Below are 21,607 nucleotides of genomic sequence, written 5' to 3' on the forward strand. Positions count from 1 at the left end.
ACATAGAACTGCCCACAGCCCGAAACATACATGCTTCTCCGATTCCCAATACTTCCCTTTTATTTCTTTTTTCATTTTTTTTTTATGTTCCTATATCCTAAAGCTAAAAATTTCCAGGTGTAGGTGTTTGCATCAATGGTGTGTGGATGCTCAGACAGTGTACAAGTTCCAAGGCAGTCTTACAGGGCATTGATATCCTGTTCAAATAATGTGCAAGTAACCTTGAAACACACAGGTTGTCGCATAAGCAGACCTTGCAGCTTTTCCTGGTTTCTCACCTGGTTTCTTTTTTTGCTGTTCCCATCTGCTGCCTCTTGGACCTTGGGATCACATCTCAACTACACCCCCCCAGACTATTAATGTTTGAGGTTCCCCCTGCCCTGTTTTCATGAGGATCAAACCCAGTAATCTGTTTTATAAGAGTGCAACCAGCATCAATAGGAAGACCTTGTGCCACTGATGGTAGTTCACTCCAATCACCAGAGGTATTTCTCCCAATGGAGCCTGCAAATGATTGCAGCCTAAATATCTTCATGATCACAAAACCCAAAGAAAATAGTTTGGGACGCATTCAGTTACGATTAACAACATATGTTACAAGCACATGGCTTCATGTATAGCTCACAAATCCCCTTACTTTAGCAAAACCTCAATTGGTTTCACTGCCTGAATAAAGGGCCATGTTGCTGGGCCCCATCAGCACCTCATCCTCCAAATCACACCCCAAACCCAGATGATTGAATTATTTCCTCACCCAGGAAGACCCTCTATTGTCACTTTTTAAGTCTGATTCATGTGTGCATGAGATTGTCCACCCACAGTCTCTCCTTACCATGATATAGAATTATACAGAATCTATATCATGATTGCTATTTGACAGACAGAAATTCATTCTCAAGGGTTCTCTTAGGAGGTTGGACTTTGTGAACATGATTTGCCAAGTTACTTTTGTTGGACTCACAGCTCACTTCCTGATCTAAGCAAGTATGTCTGTCTTGGCTAAGCAGCAGGGTTGGCTTTGGTTCTGTCCTTGCAATACTCTGATCACAGTTCTGTTGCATGTCCCTGGTGTGTTGCATTGTGACATGAATCAGGCCTGAAATATTTAGTTTCTGTATAGCTTGATGTACACCATTCATATATACCACTGTCCTGCTTAAGCCATGAGAAGCAAAAGATGAGATCGGCACAACTAGATTTTCCCGTATTAGTGCTGGGTCAGAGTCATAGATGCACATGTTATTTAGTTATGGCATCATTTGCATCTTCCTGAGGATCAGCTCCATTGTTTGCCAGGAAAGGAGAAGAGTTGGCAGGAGTGACTTGCTACAGGAGAAAAGGGGGGCTACGCTTAAGGTTTCTGTAACTGAAAAAGCACTGTGGCTTGCGCTCACCAATTTACCAGGTCTAAGGAGCCCAACTGCCTATTTCATCCCACTCTTGGGACCCTGTTGCATTTTCACTAGGAATGGCTTTTTGTTGGTCTATCATAGTTGGGGGGGGGGGAACCAGAGATGTTAGATCCTCCACAGTTCCAATTAGACAGTTACTTTGTCATTAAGTAACTGTCATTAAGGAGTTCATCATTAAGATCTGGCTTACTCTTTTTATCTAAGGAATAAAAAAAAATGTTTAATGAAACAGAGGCAAGCTACTGGACTGGCCTTCCTTTTGAAACCAAAAGAAAGAGTTTCCTTTGACTTGCCACATTAGCGCTAATGGAGTTTCCATCAGTTAAAACAGGGAGGGGTAGAAGAGAAGAGAATTAACTCCTGGGCTCTAAGTAGTCCCTTGCTCCACAGGCAGCTGTGCATTTATATTCATATAGCCTCAGACGACTGCATTTAAATTAATATACAGATGCTGCTGTGTGGAGCACATACCCCATTAATGTTAGAGACAGGCTTCTAACTACTTGTAATATGTCTGTGCTGATTTTACAATAAACACTACCAGGCAGCACACGGAGCTTTCTCAGTGAGTATAAAGACTGAGTAAACACATCAGGGGTGGTTTAAGCATTTTGAAATCCCATCTATTTCAGTTACAGAGGCACATCTTCAAACTCTCCTGGTGAAATTCAAGGGACCTAAAATTGCTGAAACTTGGTATTTTTGCAAACAGTTATATAAAAATAAGTATACTTTTTTAAATATACAAATATAAATATACCTTCTCTAACTCTGGCACGGGAGTCAAAAATTGCAATGAAGTTATATAAATGTATCACATTTTGAATAAAATCGAAGTCATTGTAAATCCCATTAATACCTTCCACTGAAATACTTCCAAGTCTCATTAATGTTAATGGGAATTATTTATGCTCAGGATTAAGCCTCTCATTGAAATCAGCAGGATGCCAAAGTGTTTAGCTTTAGCTGGATCATGTCCCATGTCTGCCTGAAAGCAAGTTATGTTGATTTCAGTGAGATTTATTTCCCAAGGGGAAATAAGCCCCTAGGGGGCTTAGAATTGGGGTAAATTTATTTTTAATCCACGCAGTACCATTTAAAAAGAGTGCCCATTCATGACTAAATATGCGTTTGTGTGCATGCTTGCTTATAGGACTACATGTGTCTGTGGCTCGGAAACACTATTCAGTCTGCAAACTCTTAAACACCTATGAGGAACATAAACACTTTTTTTTAAAATAGTACTAAAATGCATATAATTAGGATGTAGTACTAGCAGGTAACAATATCAATTGATATGGAGATTTCCCAGATTGTAGAGTATATTTAAAAAAAACCTGTGCTTGTAAATCAACACATCAATTTAAATGTATGTTCTGTGCGATGTCCCCTACATCCAGGGTAGCTATGAGAAGTGCACAGCTGTGCCCAGAAGGTAAATGACACCACAAACCTCAGAACTTTTTCAGTCATGCTATTGAAATCAGTGAGGCTTAATGGTGTTGTAAGCTTGGGCTGAATCATGTCCTTCGCGTTTCTTTTCCTACTGCTCATCTCTCCGGATTTTTGTTCAGACACCCTCACTGATTTATGTTCCTCATAATTTCCAGAGGAGCAGCCATGTTGCAGCTATTGCTGCAAGAGCAACTAAAAATCTCGTAGCACCGACAAATCTGATGCAGTGGACGGCAGTTCCCAAGGTTTCTGCTGAAATAAATTGGGTTGTCTTTAAAGCGCCACACGACCCTTTGTTCTTTCTGCTCCTCGTAAGCAGCACAACAGAGAAATATTTCACACCCCAGGCAGTGGCTGACACACTCCATTTCTAGTTTCACTTATATGAGGACTCGGTCTGAATTTGAGGGACGGGGTGAATAAAGTTAGTTTTCGTAACACTTTTATTTATATTTATTTTTATATATATATTTATATATATTTAATCCGCATAAATATTTGACTTGGCAAATCTATTCTCTTAGCAAGTGGTCATACAGATTTGAGGTAGAAAAACCCGGTACAGAAAATGTATCAAATGTACCCATCTAGGTAGTTTAAATACATTTAAAAAAAACAACAAAAACATTTCAACCAGATTGGCAGAAAAGGGGTAAGGGAGGCGAGAAAGAGGTGGTGGAGGAAGAGGACCTGGAAAGTGTGTGTTTATTTACATCAAAACAATAACAGGGGGGCACAATTCAGTCAAAGGAAAGCAAATTTGCATAGCATTCATTTCAATGGATGGAAGTGTGCTAAGAGTGATAGAAGAATGTGCCATTGAAACCAGTTGGGTTTTTAGACAGTGCTTCTCTTCAGCTGGACTGTGCCCCATTTTTTTCCCCCCACTAAGAGAAGCCAATCACAAAACGGTTGGAGAAAATATGTGGAGAGGAGATTAAAAAAGCATTCAGAGCACACGGGTGCCCAGCTGCTCCATCTGATCCATTTGCAGCACACCGCCTTGAAAAGTCACAACTGAATCCCAGACCGGTGGTGGGATATTTACAGCAAGGCCAAATTCTCACCAGCTGATAGGAAGTGGAGCTGCTGGTCCTGCTTTGCTGTTGATTCACACTCCTGCCCTCTAAACTTCTCTTTTCATGTCACTTCTAAAGGGAGGCAGAAATCAGGGTAGGGTACACACACTCACTCACACGTGAATACACGCACACACATGCACAAAAGCAAAGGGAAAGGTGGCATAGGCGCAGCGCAGGCAGAACAAAGCCAGCCTCCCCTTTGTACAGCCCCACCCTATAACGCTGCTAATACACAGCTTCTGATTCTGAGCCGGTTTGTACCATGCTGCAGGTCAGACGGTTTACACCAAAAGGGCCTCATTAACATAAATCGGACTGTTTTGGAGTAAACCGCTTGAGGACTGCAGAGCTGGTTTTACTGATATAAAAGGGATGAATCTAGTCCGAGCTCAATGGCGTTGAAATGCCATCTATTTCAACAGAGGCACTCCACGCACTTTCCCACGAGTTTAAATGGGAAAGTATCAAATCTGAGCTGGATTGTGTCCAAAAGTGGAATTTTTAATGTCCCCAAATAATTATGACCGAAGGCCTTAACCCTCAGACTCGCTGAGAAGTAATCCCATTGCTCCTAGTGGGACTTCCTTTTGAGCAACTGTTTTTAGGACGGGATGGCAACTGCAAGAATGGTGCCATACCTGGATCTCAATGTATTTACTCAGCAGGAGCGAGTGAGATGCAAATCTCCTTTGCTGAAAAGGGAAGCCACCCCCCACCCCCACCCCAATATGGTCGTGCTTAAAAATAGAGCCATACTCAGAAATAAGTTCTCCTACCGCAAGCGGGCCTTCTTTCCATGTCAGTCATGGCCAAGAGGGTGATGGTAAAACTGGCTTGGCCTGAAGGATTGACCCAGGGATGGACCAGCTCCTCCACACACATTCTAAACAATTCCTTGCTTGATAGGGAGCCCATCGAACCAATAGGCAGATAACCAATGGGCATTTGTTTTGTCCCTCTTGTAAAATAACTAGGGGTGGGTGGGCTCTGGATTGGGACCATGGAGGGCCAGGCGTTACAGCCCGGATCCAGACTGGCCTGGAGCCTGTGGTGTGTTCAGAAAAACCAGCTTGGCTCCCCTGTTAGCACGGATGTTTTAGTAACACCAGGTGTAGTTGGACCCTCGCTTCCAAGTCACTTTGGGTGCTTCATTTTTCCCCTCGAAACCACGCTTTGTGCAATAGAAAATTTCGGGCGGTCCACAATCCCACAAAATATATAGATCTAGAGATATATACATTAACGAAAACACCCTGGTTCCAGAACACACATTCAACATCTCCTCGGTTTCCGAGGAGCTGCCTGCCTGCCCTCCTTCCTTCCAGTGGGGTAGGCTGTCGGGGTCAGGGCCTGGGTGTGTAAACCGTGTTGCAGTCCCAGGCCTTCCCAGGCTTCAGAAAAAGTTCTTTCCTGCTTCTTTCCCCTGAAAGGCGTGCTACAGCTGCTGCCCCCCCAGCCCCCTCCACAGCCTTCACATTGCACATCACCTCCAAGGCGGGGGCTCACCCACTCCAAGGCTGCCAGGGGGAGGGGTGGCTGGGTAGAAATTCTTCAACACTCTTATGCGGATGACAGAGCCTTGCGAAGGCTTTTTGGTTTGTGTTTTTTTTTTGGGGGGGGGTAGGTCAGTCCAAAATCACCAGCAACCATTGAGTTCATTGTCTAGTCCTGAAACTCCAGGTTTCATTGGTTCAGTTCCAGCGCCCAGACCTGCTGAGGCCAGCCAGTCCTGCCCTTGAGCCTTTTCTCTCCGTGGCCTAAAGCGTGCGAGTAGACCTCAGCGGGCTGCAGGAGGAAAAGGGGAAGAAGAAGAAGATACACGGGTGTCAGGAGTGAACCAGCCAGCATCAGAAAAGTCATCCAAGGCAAAGAAAAAGCATTAATAACAACTAGGCAAAATCCGGCCAAAATGACTTAGAAATTCCCACCAGAGCCTCAGTTAATTCACTGAAGCCAGAAAGACTGCCTTAGAACCCCAAACCCTTCTTCTTGGGATGCTGCAAATCAATTTGAAACTGAACTTTATATAGGAATAGTCGCTGACAGGACCTCTTCCATCCCACAGCTCCGATTCCACTTTTTATTACAATTTTCTTCTCTATTTTTCCTGCCCCCCCACATATACTGAACACACACACAGTATATATGTATACAGTATATACTGAGTGTGTGAGTGTATGAACTGAGAATAATTCACATACACACACAGAGTATGCATGTATACAGTATATACTCTTTGAGTGTGTTTGTGTGTGTGTATGAACTGAGAATAATGCACACACAGAGTATCTGTGTATACAGTATATACTGAGTGTGTGCGTGAGTGTATGAACTGAGAATAATTCACACACACACATACAGAACATGTATGTATACAGTATATAATCTGTGTGTGTGTGTGAATTATTCTCAGCTCATATGCAGTTCCTGCATCTGACGAACTGAGCTCGAATCCAGGAAAAACTGAGCGGAAACCAAAAGTGTGCATCTCTGTGCTGTGACCAGACTGGCTTGTTTTTAAGATTCCACTGATTCTGATGGAAGGGACTGAAGCACCTCCTGATATCCCCTCCTGATATCAGCGACCCTTTTAAGTGGTTCATGTGGCTGGGATCCTGCCTAGTCATAACAAACAAACCAAGTGACAAAGGAGACAAGCTGCTTCGGGTCCCCCATCCCACCCCAGCGTGCAGAGCCCAGCACGGAGATGAGGCCAGGCCAGGCGCGTGGACTTGTCAGCCCCTTGGTACATGACGCCACTGTTTGTAAATTTCACCCGGAAGGTTGTAAATAAGAACCAAGAACTGTTCATCTGTTTATGAGTATTAGATGATCAGGCGGACAGCAATAAATTTGTGACTTTTATTTGCCTGCCTTTTCTAAATATCCCAGGCGATGTTTTGGTAAATACAACCAAGCACTCTCCTAAATTACGTTCCTGATGAGCCTCTTAATTGCCAAGGAGATACTATGAAGTTCCACCAACAGGAATGAATAAATAACACAGGGTTTACACAGGCCCTGGAGAAGTATACACTCAGAAGACTGACTTTATAATAGCACATTTTTATTCCCTGGAGAATTTTTTTTTTTTTAATATCAGACCACATACATTTTGATTTTTAAATTCTGCTTCTCTTTTCTGTTCCTCCCCACACGCCTCCAACAGTGTAAAGAGATCATTTCAAAGTCGATCTCAAAAAGATCTATATTTGCTGAGAGAGAAAATGGGATATGATTCCCCCCCCCTACCCCATTAACAGTTTCTGCTGTCTTTGGACTAGGTAGGGGGGGGGAGCCTACACTCCAAAGTTCTATCCCAATTCTATCCAACTTTCCAGGGCCAATGGGGCATGCACTGCATCCTGCGGTGGGGTGGCTGTCACAGAGGCCTCCTTAAGGTATGGGAATGTTTGTTCCCTTACCTTGGGGCTGCATTGCAGCTGCATTGGTGCTGTATAGGTTATAGAGGATCTAGCCCTTTGATTGGGGAATAGAGGGTGTTGATCTTGAGAAGGGACAGTCTTCTCAGAGTAAGAACTGGCTCGGACTGCAGATCAAGTTGTTGATTCTCCCAAAGAAACAGATTGAAAATAATAAGAAATCAGATGACTAAAGAAATCGTTTTGCAAAGTCCATCCTGGAGGAAAAGAGAAGCAGCGTGACAAGGTCTAAAGGCCAATGGAGACAGGATGGTGCATTTAGCTCCCCACTCCATCTGCCTGCCTGCCTGCCTGCCTGCCTGCCTCAATTTTGTGCCAACCCAGGACTTCCCCCCAGCTGGATTGAAAAGGGATGCGGATCGGGCCCGCGGTGACCTCCAAGGTGACGCTCTTCCAGAGTGACCAGACGTTCTGTTTTTTTCCAGGACACGTCCTCTTTTTTAGCCCTGTGTCCTGGAAAAGAAGTTAAATGTCCTCCTTTCCCCCGGAAACAGGCAGCGTAACCTTCTTGTAATTAATAAATTAGATACGTAATAAATTATACGTAATTTCGTTTTAAATTTAATAATAAGTCATCTGGTGTTTCAATTCACCCCATGACATCAGTATACTAACTGGTGTTTTTAGCTTTTCTTTTGTTAGGTCCTACATTTTGGGGTGCCTGGTCCTCTTGGTGGTTAGGGCATTTGGTCCCCCTGCCTGCGCTCCCACAAGCCGGGCACGATTGGGAAGGCCGCCTGTGCGAAATCCACCCCGAGCCTCCCTTCTCAGCGCGGGTGCAGCGCCCGACGGATTCCGAGCCTTCCTTTCGGGAGAAAAGACGACCAGGAGCGCGGGAGAGACGAGGCTGGGCAGCGCGAGGGGAACGTGGGGACGCGCCTCTCCACGCGTGTCCTCCCACACGCACCCAAATGGGCTTCCCCGCTTTCAGCCGGGACCCCATTCCGTCTCTAGCCCGTCCTCAGTCAGGGGGAGCGGCGGAGATGGAGCCAGAGCTTCTGAAGTCTGCGGGCTCCCTGCCCACGCCCTGGGGACGGAGGCGCGCCGCCCCCCCCCCCCACAGCCCTAGGGGTGCAGAAGGGCCGCCAGAGGAGGGTGCCCAGAGAAGCGGATCCAAAGGAGGACTCCCGAGACCCCACCTGACGGGGCGTCCTCACGCTTCCCCCCCCCCCCCAAGCCGGTGCCACTTGGGGAGATCGGGAGTCACCGACCCCCTTGGACCGCACTTCTAAAGCACCCGTTCCCGGGAAGGAGACCAAGAGCTCCAGCCTCTGCGTGTCTCCTCACAAGTAAGCCTCATTATAGTCAATGGGTCCTATTCCGCGTAAGTGTGCATAGGATTGCAGCCCAAGTGGACTGTTCCTCCCTGAGCAGCGGAGGGATCGGCTTCCCAGCCCCCACCCCGTGTTTAGGACTGGATCCATAGGGATCATCCTTAGGGATTCAGTGCCTCCAAACACGGGGGTGGGGGTGGGAAGCCGATTCTCTCCCCCCCCCCCCGCTGTCAAGGGGCCTTCCGAGGAAGACGCTCCAGGGCAGCCTTCTTCACCACACTCATCGACAGTCTCTGGCCGGCTATGGGGCGGGGTGGGGTGGAATCGTGTCCTTTCCACAGCTGGATCCCGTACCAGCCCGGCGGCTCCTGCGTGCACAAGAGTGCTGCTGTGGCCCCCCATTCAAAGGCAACGCAGAGCAAGCCTTTGCATGTCTACTCCAAAGTAAGTCCCATTGTGTCTCTAGCCGGACTTACTCCCAGGAAAGTGTGGCTAGGACTGCAGTCCCGGGTTACAATCCTATGCACCCGATCCTTGGAGTGGGCCTTACTGAACACAATGGAACTTACTTCTGAGTAGACAGGAGTCTACACAGGAGTCCATGGCCAGCACCTTGCCTTGGGGGCTCCACACCGGAAGTGCTGCAGGGAGGGAGGCTCGGTGTGGCGCAAGACGACTCTAGAGTGGCTCCTTCCAAGGGAGGCGCGCCACTCCGCTGCCCCAGACCACGGCTGTCCCAGGCCAAGGACAGGGTGGCCAGATGCCCCCACCGCAAAGGAGGACCAGGTACCCCAAAATGTAGGACATCCAAAAAAACGTAGGACACGACACATTAAAAGCTAAAAACAAAGAGTATATTGATTTTATGGGGTTAATTTAAACACTATATTACTTATTTATTTATATCCTGCTTGTATTACATATAATTTATTAATTGCAACAAGGCTCTGCACTGCCTGCTCACAGGGAAAGGAGAACATTCCAGTTCTTTTCCAGGACACGAGGCTGAAAAAGAGAACATGCCCTAGAAAAAGGGGAGTCTGGTCACTCTGGCCAAGGAGCCCTCTGTATGAAAGGGCACCGCAGTATGTCTCCTCCCTGGCAGGACTCATCAGAATCCGGCAAGACAGGCACTCCCACCTCCGCCTCCTCCTCCACTCCCCCACAAGTCCCAGAGACGGTCCCAGAGAAGGCAGCCCTGCAACCAGGGACTACTCAGGAGCAGTGAGTTCCCAGGCAGGAGTCCCAGGACAGGTTTGGCTGACCGGGCAGTGGGCATAGGACAGGAAACTTTTGTTGTTGGTTTTTAAGTCTCATAAAGTTAGGCAAGTCCCAACAGAGTATCATTTTTAAAAGGTTTCTGGTGCTAAAAGGATTAGGAAGCACTGTATTACCACATTGACCACCACAGCCAGATCCAACTGATGCAGATATGGTCTCAGCCGGTGCCTAAGTACAGTTCCATCCAGTGCTCCATTCTTGGGTCTCTGGAAAGGAGGGGCAAAGATGGGGGGGGGCAAAAGTGGTGGCAAGTGCAAAGGCCGCCTGCTCTGGGGCAGGCTGGGGATTTCACTGGGGCTGGAGAGGAGCCCTGCATTGTAAGAGCAGCAAGGATGGTTCATTTTTATATCCTGCAGATCTTAGGCCCAGGTTGCTGAGGAATAAGCAGGGGTGGTTTGATGCAGGAGCAGAGGGCAATTTCCCCATCCATCCAAACCTATTTCCTTAAATAGTGCAGGCAATCCTCATGCCCTGCCGTGCTGTTTTTATCATATGCAGCTTGTCTGCACCCCACACCAACAGATAATTATATGGTATAATTTATACAGCATAAGCTTGTCTCCATGTGCTCAGCTGAACTGGCACCCATGAGGACTGGGGGTGCCAACATCCCCTGAAATTCCAGCACAAACTTCCACTGGCTGGACTTCCAGAATGGCTGGCCAGAGGCCTCCATGGGATGTGGGAATACTGTTTATGGGACAAGGGGGTGTCTCAAAGTCCAAGCAGTGGTCATCCGGCGTCCATCATTTCTGGTTTCAGTGCTACAGTTTCACCCTGAGCCATTACAAAACTAATAATGGAGGAATGGTTTTAAAACAGGATCAGACAACTTGGCTTCAAAAACAGGAAGCACGGCGTGTCCCGTGGGAAGGGTGACCAGATGTCCTCACCACAAAAGGGGAGAAGGCACCCCAAAATGTAGGACATTCAAGAAAAAATGTAGGACATAAAATAAAAGCTGAAAACATTTGTATAGTGATTTCATGAACTTAATTTAAACACTAGATTACTGACTATTAAATTTAAAACTGTATTACATATAATTTATTATATATAATTTCTCAGTTACAAGAAGGCTCTGTGCTGCCTGCAGGCTCCCGCTCACAGAGGAAAGGAAGACATTTCAGTTCTTTTCCAGGACATGAGGCTAAAAAAGAGGACATGCCCTGGAAAAAGAGGAGGCCTGGTCACCAACCCCTGCAATTCCCGTTCACTCACTTGGTCAGTGCAGCTTTCTCAATCCTAACAGTCCACAAGCCGTTGAGCTAGGTGGGTGAGTTAAATTCCATCAACATTTAATGGGAAGGATGGACACGCAGTGAGCAATTAGGCCACCACCCTAGATGTGAAGTCAGCTAGCTGGGTTCCTTCTCCAACCTAGAGCCACCTCATTGTATTCAGTTATGTCTGAGACTCTGTTTGGTTTTGCCATTGGGATTGAGGACTGGAACCTTCCATCCCACTCCCACCACCGAATCCTAGCAGGACACACAACCCATGAGTGAAAGAACCTCAGTTACAGTCCGAAGTCTCCATGGCAAAACCAAACCAATACACTACAACTTTGAAGACCTTTGGACTTCAGAGCATCTCTTCCTGAAGGGATCCTCAGAGGAATCTGATACCAATGGCTCCCAAGACTACATGCTTACAATCCATCATCATTCAGGGTTGACCCTGAAACCAGACCACTGGCAGACCACTGAAACCAGCAGTGCTGATTCCCGAGTAATGGCTCAGGGTGGACCTTGCAATGGGCTGGTCACAAAAGTCAGCTGTGTACACATCCCATGGCATCCAAGCCACCATCAACACCACCACACCTGCACCCCTGGGGTCCAGCTCCCATTGGGGTGCACAGTGGGAAGTAGACTGCAGGACCTCACCAGACTATGGGGGGGGGCGACGACTCACATGCAAGAGTGCTCTTGTCTGGCTCAAACATTTCATCCATGCAGAATGCTAGAGGTTGAGAGAACACTTGGGACCTGGGGTGGGCTTTTCCCGACTTGCTGTGCTTGCTAGAATTTTTTGCGGTTGGGGAGCACACAGACCTGTGAGAGAGCAAGCAACATCCCCCTTCCCGCAGTCTGGTGGGAAAGTCTAATTGGGATGAAGGCCTGCTGGGACTGGCCTGGGGGGGCTCTTTTGAGAGGCAGACTCTGACACATTGAGTTTGGGCACCAGTAATGAAATAAGGTCATTACGATTAGGTTCCAATCCCTTACAAAGGGATCTATTAAAACCTGGAATTTGTCAAGTCAAAGGCAAGAGAAACCCCAATCATGTGCAGAGGGCCCTTCTTTTATTGCCACGCACATGGGGATGTGACAATCCACATGGGTACCTCTGAAAGCCAGCAAAAGACATTTCCCAAGGAAACACAAGTAGCTCCCACACACCTATTATTATTAATTATCATCATCAACTTCATCAGATCCCCACTTGATCAGGCCAAAGGCCCATCTAGTCCAGCTTCCCATATCTCATACTGTCCTTGCATATATCATCATCAATATTAATTACTAGTCAGGCCCCAACCAGGGGCCTAGGATGTTGTAAGGCATTTATAAATAATGCATGCTGAACCAAGCAGGTTAGCTTTTTGAATTTGACCAATAGTAATTTTGTCAACGTTCAGATATTTTAAATGCAGTTCTAGCATTTTGGGGACTGCACCCAGTGTATCAATTACCACTGGGATAACCACTGCTGGTTTGTGCCATAACCTTTGGATTTCAATTTTTAAATCCTGATATTTACTTATTTTTTCATACTCTTTTTCATCAATTCTGCTATGGCCAGGTATTGCTATGTCGATAACGGTCAACATATGATGATGATGATGATGATGATATTTTCACACAGTCAGGTAGCTGTTGACTGATTTGTTTTATCCAGACATCTGGATAAGGATCTGGGATGCCTGGTTTTTAATCCTATTAATTATCATTAATAATAAATAATAAATAATAATAATTTCTTCCAGTACTTTTGTCCCACAGCGGGATCTCCAAGGGCTTTTCCACCGTTTAATAAAATGCTGACATCACACTACAATAAGAGCCAAAACAGGAGCTTCCTTCCTTGGCCATCCTGCTGCAGCCAACGCTGCCTCTGAGCGCGTAAAGAGTGCCTCCTCCCCGGGAGACCTCAAGAACCCCCCCAGGCCTCTGGGCGTGTGCAGAGCGCCCCGGCCGGCGGGCTTACCGGCTCTCGCTTCCTGCGGGGCTCGGGCGCCTTCTTGAGCTCGGCCTTGAAGCCCTCTGCGGCGGGGCCGTCCTTGGCGAGCACCTCCATGAGGTAGGCGATGTAGCTGGTGGCCAGGCGCAGCGTCTTGATCTTGGAGAGCTTGGTGTCCGCGGGCACGTTCGGGATGCGCTCGCGGAGCTCGGCGAAGGCGCTGTTGAGGCTCTCCGTGCGCCGCCGCTCCTTGCGCGGGGCCCCCGCCGGCCCCCGCCGCCGCCCCGGGCGCCCGCCCAGCTCCGAGGGGCTGCCGCCGTAGGACGAGGCGGGGGAGGCCGACGAGCCCAGCCCGGCCGCGGCGCACAGCAGCTCCGGCGGCGGTGGCGGCGGCGGCGGCCTCGGCGGGGAGAGCTCCGCGGCGGCGCCCAGCAGCCAGCCCTGCGCGAAGGGCCGCTCGGCGGGCGGGAAGCAGCGCGCGGGGGGCGGCGGGGGCGGCGGCGGCCCGAAGAGGAAGGGCTCCGGCAGCAGCGCGCCGTGCGGGTGCCGGTGGTGGTGGTGGGGGTGCGGGTGGCCCTGGTAGCCTCCCACCACGTTCATGGCGGCGGCGCGCTACCAGGCCATCGGCCGCCCAGGGCTCTGCCCCGATGCGCGCCCACTCGCGCCCTGCTCAGCAGCCTCTCCGGCTCGCCGCTTCCCTGCTCTGCGCTCGGACCCTCCCGGCGCCTTTATACCGCGGAGGTCCTTTTGATGTCCCGCTGGAGAGAGGAGGGAGGGAGGGAGGGAGGGAGGGCGAGGGTTTGGGGCCGGCCCTGGAGGGCTGCGGGGCGCCCCACCCCGCCCCATATGAGCACCGCCGCGGCGCTGGTGGGGAGGAGCGAGGGAAGCAGGCGCGGGGCACCCCCCACACGCTCCCTCCCGGGGCCTTCTGCCCGGCCTGGGCTCCCTCCCTGCTTCCCTCTGGCTGCGTCCCAGAGCCCTGAGGCGAGGCAGACCTGGGCACCCGGCCGATCCCCTGCAGCAGGCATCGTCTACCTCGGGTGCGCGCCCTACAACCGACGGCATCTTGATGGGACGGTGCTCGGAGAAGTGGAGGTGAGAGCGGGACTCCTTCCTGAGCCGAGAGAGCCCCACGTGCAGCGGGAAAACCAGGACCTCGAGCAGCCAGGGAGGCGATCTCCTCCAGCCTGCGCTCCTCTTGAGGCTGGGATTTAGGCTGTGTGTAACTGATTCACACACACACACACACACACACACACACACACACACACGCACACAAGGCTGTGTTTGGGTGTCTGACAGCACAATCCTATCCACACTTTCCTGGGAGTAAGCCCCACTGACTCTAATGAGATTTACTTCTGAGTAGACATGCCTAGGATTGGGCTCTGAGGCTCTTGCCGCATTGCCAGCATCTCCCACCGGCCCCCCTGCCACATTCCAGCCTGCTGCAACGTCCTGGAGAACCCCGAAAAGCTAAGGTCTGGTACTTCCAGGCTGTGACTTTTGGACCGTTCTCCCGGTGTCCTGGATCCATCGCTGTTTACAGACGCCACCATTTTTGCAGGCACATCGTTTACACGGAAGTAGGTCTCGCAGCAGTTACTCCCAAGCCAAGGGTGCATTAGATCGCCTCCGGAGCACAGTTCCTTCGACGTACCGCCCCGTGTGTTGTATTAACCCCAGGCAGTATGACTTGTTTCCAAGAAAACACGGACTGCCAGTGCAAGTCTGTGCAGGTCTACTCAGAAGTAAGTCCCACTGTGTCTAGCGGGACTTATTCCCAGGAAAGTGTGTCTAGAATTGCAGCCAAGCAGCCCAGTCCTATGCGTGTCTACTCAGAAGTAAGTCCCATTAGAGTCAATGGGGTTTACTCTCAGGAAAGTGTGGATAGGATTGGGCTGTGAGGCTACAATCCTGTGCACACTGTCCTGTGAGTAGGCCCCACTGAACGCAATGGGACTTGCTTCTGAGTAGACCCGCATAGGCTTGTGCTGTGAATCGGGATGGTATGATCTGGAACTATGTTTCATTTTAATGTATTTCCTAATCAACATGCGCAGGAAGGGGTTCCACATTTAGCCTCCATCATCATCATCATCATCATCAAAACCATTCAACTCGACACAATCAGTCTCTGCCTCGACCACTTTTGCTGGTTGGTCGAGTCAGTGGACTCCACGACCATATTTACTGGGCTTGGGAAGAGAACTGTTCTCTCACTATACATTCTAAGAGCGCTTCCTTGGAAGCCCAGTCCCCACTGGTGATGGGCCATGGAGCTTGCTTCAAAGGAAGAGAGCTTCGGATCGCAGCCCGGAGTAACCCGATTGGCTGAGAAGGTCTGCAATGCCCAGTATTGCATTGCAAAGGTTGCCAATTTTTACCGAGCTTCTGCTTCTGTTCTTCTGCTGGAAAGGGGTGGGGGTGGGAAGGACTGAATCTGGCCTGGAACTGAAAGGGAGCGGGCCTTTAAAATCCCTGAACTCCAGCTACCCCATCCAGAGCAGGCGGAAGCAGGGTGCAATCCTATGCCTTCTTCCTGGGAGTCAGCCCCATTGAACTCAATGGGACTTCCTTCTGAGTATAGGATTGGGCTGGGCTGTCAGAAGGCTGCTGAGCTGCGCTGGAACTTGCGTCCTGTTAAGTTGTGGGCACCTTTGCAGGCCCGCAGCCTCTTTTCGTACACGCACTCACGCCTATTCTGAAACCTCCTTCCCTGGAACCCTACATTGGGTTGGGGTGGTTAGTTGATGTTGGGATGACCCCACGTGAAAGCCTCCTCCTTGCAACCTACTACTTTCCATACCTGCGAGTGCAATGAAAGCCTTCCACGAGGCTTTTCCAGGATCATTCCCCGTGGGATTTGTGCTCTTAAAACCAATGCAGTGGGCAGAGCCCGATCGTCTGCACATTGGCTCGGGAGTCGCGCGGGGTTCTATGGAGTGCTTCAGATGGCCATCAGAGAAGCGAACCCTTGAGGTGAATGGGGCTCGCTTGTGGGTAAACCTTTGGGGGGGGGGCTGTGGAAAGGGGACATCTTGGGAGCCCCACGTCTCGCTCTGCCTGCAGGACTTCGGGGTCATCTCAGAGTAGATAGTATGCTCCCCATTTCTCCCATGTTCAAGCCACACCCACCTTAAAATATATATATATAGTATGTGAGTTTGTGTTTAAATGTAAACGTTGATCTCAAGCTCCTCCTCACGATCCAGCTGTAGAAGGCAAGGAAAGCATCGAGGCAGAGGGGGCGACCAATTATTTTGGGAGTGTGCGTGTCCATCAGCCAATGGAGAATTGATGTACATGTCTGTATAAACTGGACACACAACACAGACACAGAAACACACACCAGTTCCTACAGACCAATTCTCCATTGGCTCATTTTCATTCATGTTTAAGATGGGAGAACGAGCATGAAATGCACTTTTCTTTCAGAAATTTAACATGTGAGTCGAAGTTCTTCCCTTGCCAACACCCCCCCCCCAGGCATTTCTCTCCTTTTGTGCCCCCTTCATTTTTGTGGTGCCGCACTGTTAGATCTGCCCACTTCAAGCTGAGGGCTTGAAAGGAACAGATCCTAGGTGGGTTAAAAGCAACAAGATCCAAGGAAAATCAACCATGTCTGAGGCCGCTTTCCGACGCGCACACTTGCTTGGGAGCAAGTCGCTCTGAAGCAGACTTGACTTAGAGCCCAACCTTATGCAAGTCTATTCAGAAGTAAGTCCCATTATACTCAATGGGACTTACACCCAGTAAAGCGTGGCTAGGATTGTCGTCTTTACTTTGGAGTAAAGGACAGGATTGCGCCAGGCGCCTGCTTGAATCCCAAATGTGGTGAGCTTTACTTCCTGGTCCACACGCTCAGGATCGGGCAGCAGGAGTGATTCTCGGTGGCCGGATCGGGCCGGAATGTGTCTGGAGCATTCCAGTTAAGGGAACTCAGAAGGAAGAGCGGCAGGGAGAGTCCAGCTGATTGAACAAGGAGTGAAGGGCAGCATTTTTGAACCTGGGGCTGTGGGGGCCTTCTTGATCCTGGATCTCTTTTATGCCAAGCTGTCTGGCACTGAGCAATGAACTGTATATATTTCTGCATTCCTCTGGTGTGCGAGTCAAATGACCTTCGTGTGGGCTTTAGGGCACAATCCTAACCAGGTCTACTCAGAAGTAAGTCCTATTTTAATCTCAGGAAAGTGTGGTTAGAATTGCAGTCTGAATTCTCTGCCTCTCCCCAGATGCCTGTGATTCGATGACTTTGCCGGTGTTTTACATATGAAAAGTTTGAAAAGTGCGAGTTTGTCTTCTTGGTTGAGGGTCGTGTCTTTAAAAGGGGGGAGAAGCTGGAAAACAGGAGATCGAAGCTGCTTTTCGTCTCCAACCATAGCTTAGGCCAGCCATTTTCAACCACTGTGCAGTGGCACATCGGTGTGCCGTGAGTGGTCCACAGGTGTACCACAGGAACTTGGGAGAAGGTCATTTATTAGTAGGACCAATGGAGGATATGAGCCCCCCCCCCACTGGCAGCATGGTGTGCCTTGTCAATTGTCAAAAACCTGATGGCGTGCCTTGTCAGTGTGCCATGAGATGAAAGAAATTGAAAATCGCTGGCTTAGACGGTCCAAGCCATAGAACAGCCTTTCTGGAACCTCTTCCAAGGCAGTGCATGAAGAGAAATCTTTCTCCAAAACACTGGAATCCTAAAGTGTTTTGGCCCTTGGAGGAAGTAGGACGTCGTTCCACTAAAACCACATGTATAGAAATGTCAGGGCAAAAGAATTGTCTTGGAGGCTCAGAGCAAGGGGTCGTCTGGCATTGTGTTCCCAGCAGTGGCCAGCCTCTCTGGAAACTCACAAACAGGGGTCGAAGGTGAGGGGTTTCTGTGATTTGTCCCATGCTCGACCATCTGCTGTTCAGAGGTTTGCATGTTCTGTTCGTGGAGGCTCCACTGAGCCGTGGTGGTGAAGACCCTGTTGTTCTCCATGGATTTGCCCCATCTGTTGAAGGGAAAGAGGGATAGTTCTGAACAGTGGTCAGCCGCCACCAGTCTTGTGGCAGTGAGTTCCACATACTGCTTCATGCGCTCTGTGAAGAAGGCCTCCTTTTGGTCAGTGCTAAATCGAACAATACTGAACGACCTGGAGATCTGGTACTGAGCGCGAGGGAGGGGGGGAAGCCCTAATTCCTATAATGTGACATACCTTTACAATGCCTTCGTTTGCCACGAGCCTGGAGGCATTTGAAAAAGACATGCTTTTCTGAAGAAGGAATTCCTGGGAGGAGAGATGACCATGAAATGGGGGGGGGGGCAAAAGAAGAAAGAGATGAATCCATTTCTGGACAGAAACGAGGGTGGGGGGTTCACCTCCCTGGATCTCAATATGTGCCCACAGGCATCCCCCAGTGTCAGACTCAATGGATCTCCAACTAAGTGGAAATGGAACGCGATGGTGGAACTGCTGTTTGTTTCAATGGAACCTGCGTTCACCGCCGGAGACAGGAGTGGATGGGATGGAGACTGGAGATCAACCACGTGGCCGCTGCACCGCACCTCCTACCGAGACTGTTTAAGGCTTCTCTCCGCTCTTCGAGAAGATCCTGAGACTGCCCTTATCTTGCAAGCACCCTTCGGTGGACTTCGGCTGAGCGATCCCGAGTTGGGGTGCCGGGGACCGAATGTGGGAGGGAGGAAGAGAGAGAGTCCCAGTGAGTAGGATGAAGGATGTGTCGCCCTCTGTCATCCTCTGCATGTGGCCCCTTGCTTCACAGCCCACGCCGCTGAGGGACTCGGCTAGCCTCGACCCAAAGAGCGCCTCCACGGATTTGTGGATGCAGCCGCTTGAGGGCGCGATCCTATGCATATCTACTCGGAAGTAAGTCCTGTTGTGTTCGATGGGAATTACTTTCAGGAAAGTGTGGATAGGATTGCAGTCTGAAGCTCCTGCTTAGCACAGCAACGGAGGAAGCCATTCCTTGCTGGATCAGACGAAGGGGTCCCCTCGGAGGCAGCAGCAGCGCTCTGTTTGCGCCACTGGGGGGCCAAGTAGAGGCCTGGGGACAGCGCCTGAGAGCCACAGCCCTCCCCGTTGTGTGCCCCAACGAAACCTCCTCTATTCCGACCATAATAACAGAGTGTAGTGGTGGTGGAGGAGGAGAAACAGGAGATGTGGTCTGAAGGTTGAGCCTTGCCTGCAAAAGCTGAGCAGGAGCAGCTGCTTTGGATGAGTGACCCAGACGCAGCCCTGGAGAAGGAGTCAAGTGGCAAGAACGGAAGACATCCCGGAGACCTACGGGTCTATGTATACCGCCTGGGGTCTGTGTGAAAGGCGGTGTATAAACTTCGCACCTGAGCGAGGTGTAAGGCTCATCCGGAGGCAAACTGAGAAATGTGCCTAGGGAAACACACAGGTAGGATACCCCTTCTCCCGGACCTCCGAAATCCCTTCATGTCCCATGAAGGCTACAGTCCTAATCCAATGAACTGGGAGTGAGGGAGTGAGTTCTCGTGATCAGTGGGATTTACTGCTGAGTAAACATGCAGAGGCTGGCACTTTAATATCCTTTTTATATTTTTCTGGAATATTTTTAAATTCAGTTCAATTTTTTAAATGAATTTCTTTTAAACAGTTGCAGTCCACTCCAAGAAGCTGGGATGGAATGAGTTCCAGCTTTCAATGAAGCGTCGTATCAGGAACAAGTGGCAGGGCCAATAATAATAATAATACCAATAAAATACCCCAATGAAGACATTTAAAGTGGTTTCTTTAGGGGGCTGGCTGTGGAGTGAGTCTCTGGAGAGGCTCCTTCGCTTCTCCGTGATCCACGAGCAGCTCCCACCCCCCCTCTGCCAAACACCCTCGAGGCAGGCTTGCATGGGGTGATTTTCGAATCCGCTTCCACGCGATGAGTCCCTCCAGCCTTCCGTGGCGCGGGCAGAAAGCCCACTCCTATGCTTGTCTTCTCAGAAGGAAGTCCCATTATAGTCAATGGGGCTTACTCCCAGGTAAGTGTGGATAGGATTATAGCCTTAGAGCTCAATCCTGTGCATGTCTACTCAGAGGGAAGTCCCATTATAGTCAATAGGGCTTACTCCCGGGTAAGTGTGAATAGGATTGCAGCCTCAGACGGCGTAAGAGACTCCCACCAGGGCGTATATACATTATTTGCCAATGCAAAATGAGAGCGGAGTGAGCGGGAGGAGGAACTACTGGCTCAAGACTCCCAGTGGGTTACCAAAAGCAGCACAAAAAGCCTCCCCCCACCCAAGACTCCACACCCCTGATACACAGCAGTATTTTGGACCTGACAGATGCAGACCATCACTCCAGATATCCTGCGCCAGATTTCTATGTGGCTCATCGGGGGTACGAACAGTGATTGGCTCCACCCCTTGAGTCATCACGTGGCGTCTGGCTAGGCCCCCGGCCACAATTTTGTACCGTGTTGAGACTGAACCTTAAATAAAAGCGCATACAAGAACTGGATCCCGCAAGGCTGGATTCTGCTCACACGCTCGGATTTTGGGGATGGGGGTGGCTGGGAAGATCGGATCGATCCTGGAGCAGGAAGATTTCCTTTCCAATATAAGTTTGCCTGATGCAGCAGAGGCGTAGTAGTTGTGCTCTCAATCGAAATCTACGTAGTAGGCTGCATTGACTTACCTGGGGAGTAAGCCCCATTGAACTATGCGGAACTGTCTTCTGGGGGGGGGGGGGGCTATACATTTGTATGTTCAAAAGACTGAACTGTGGCAGCCGAATCCTCTGCATGTCTACTCAGAAGTAAAACCCATCCTAGTCAGTGGAGCTTACTCCCAAGTAAGTGTAGATAGGATCGTAGCCTGAATCGATTGGAAGACTTTCATATCGTTCCACAGATGCAGGCAAAGCATTCTTCTCATGTTGTATTGGCTTGCAGCCTTCGTTCATACCTCAGTAACACCGCCAGTAACAACACAGTGTGGAAGGGATTGCCACTCCCGAATCGGCCTTTTCAGCCACACTGGACGCTGTGCCAGCAGGGCTTCCGAGAGGAATTTCACCAGGGGGTACAAAGTTTCTTTTGGGCCCCTTTGCAAAGGGAGAGGGGTGAAACAGAACAGGGGAGGGTGGTGATGGGTGAGCAGAATGGGGCAGGGAGGGGCGAAGCAGGGTGAGGGGAGGGCAGAGACTGCTGGAAAAGTCTTAAGAGCCCAGGTCTACCTACCCATGTGGCATCAGTGGCATCCCTTAGGGGCAGCAAGTCTGAATAGATAGGAAAATGTCAGATCCCAGGAAATTTTTCTGGGTTCCCTCCTTTAGCTTCTGGGTCCCCCTTTAGACCCTGGGCCCAGGCACAAATTACCCCCTTTACCCCCTCTCCTAGGCCCTGAGTGCCAGAACCACCATTCAGAGCGCAATACCATAGTCTTTCGAAACTGAAGGCGGTCAACACCCCCGTCCCAAACATCTTGATCTCTCCAAAGATGGACGAAGTTC

The 21,607-nt window shown here is 49.7% G+C and overlaps 2 protein-coding genes across 2 annotated transcripts in view; one reads left to right on the forward strand and one right to left on the reverse strand.

Annotated features, from left to right (window-relative positions):
• The window catches only part of SAP30L (SAP30 like), a 129,411-nt gene that overhangs the window by 44,716 nt on the left and 63,088 nt on the right, over nt 1-21,607 (forward strand). The gene's annotated exons all lie outside the window — the stretch shown is intronic.
• HAND1 (heart and neural crest derivatives expressed 1) lies at nt 3,308-13,913 on the reverse strand. The gene is made up of 2 exons (XM_066616793.1): nt 13,161-13,913; nt 3,308-5,734 (listed from the first exon to the last, which is right to left on the reverse strand). Exons 1-2 carry the CDS (start codon nt 13,731-13,733, stop codon nt 5,633-5,635), a joined length of 675 nt encoding a protein of 224 aa, XP_066472890.1. The 5' UTR covers nt 13,734-13,913; the 3' UTR covers nt 3,308-5,632.

This window comes from Tiliqua scincoides, chromosome 2 (genome assembly GCF_035046505.1).
Source record: "Tiliqua scincoides isolate rTilSci1 chromosome 2, rTilSci1.hap2, whole genome shotgun sequence".
Lineage (NCBI taxonomy): Eukaryota > Metazoa > Chordata > Lepidosauria > Squamata > Scincidae > Tiliqua > Tiliqua scincoides.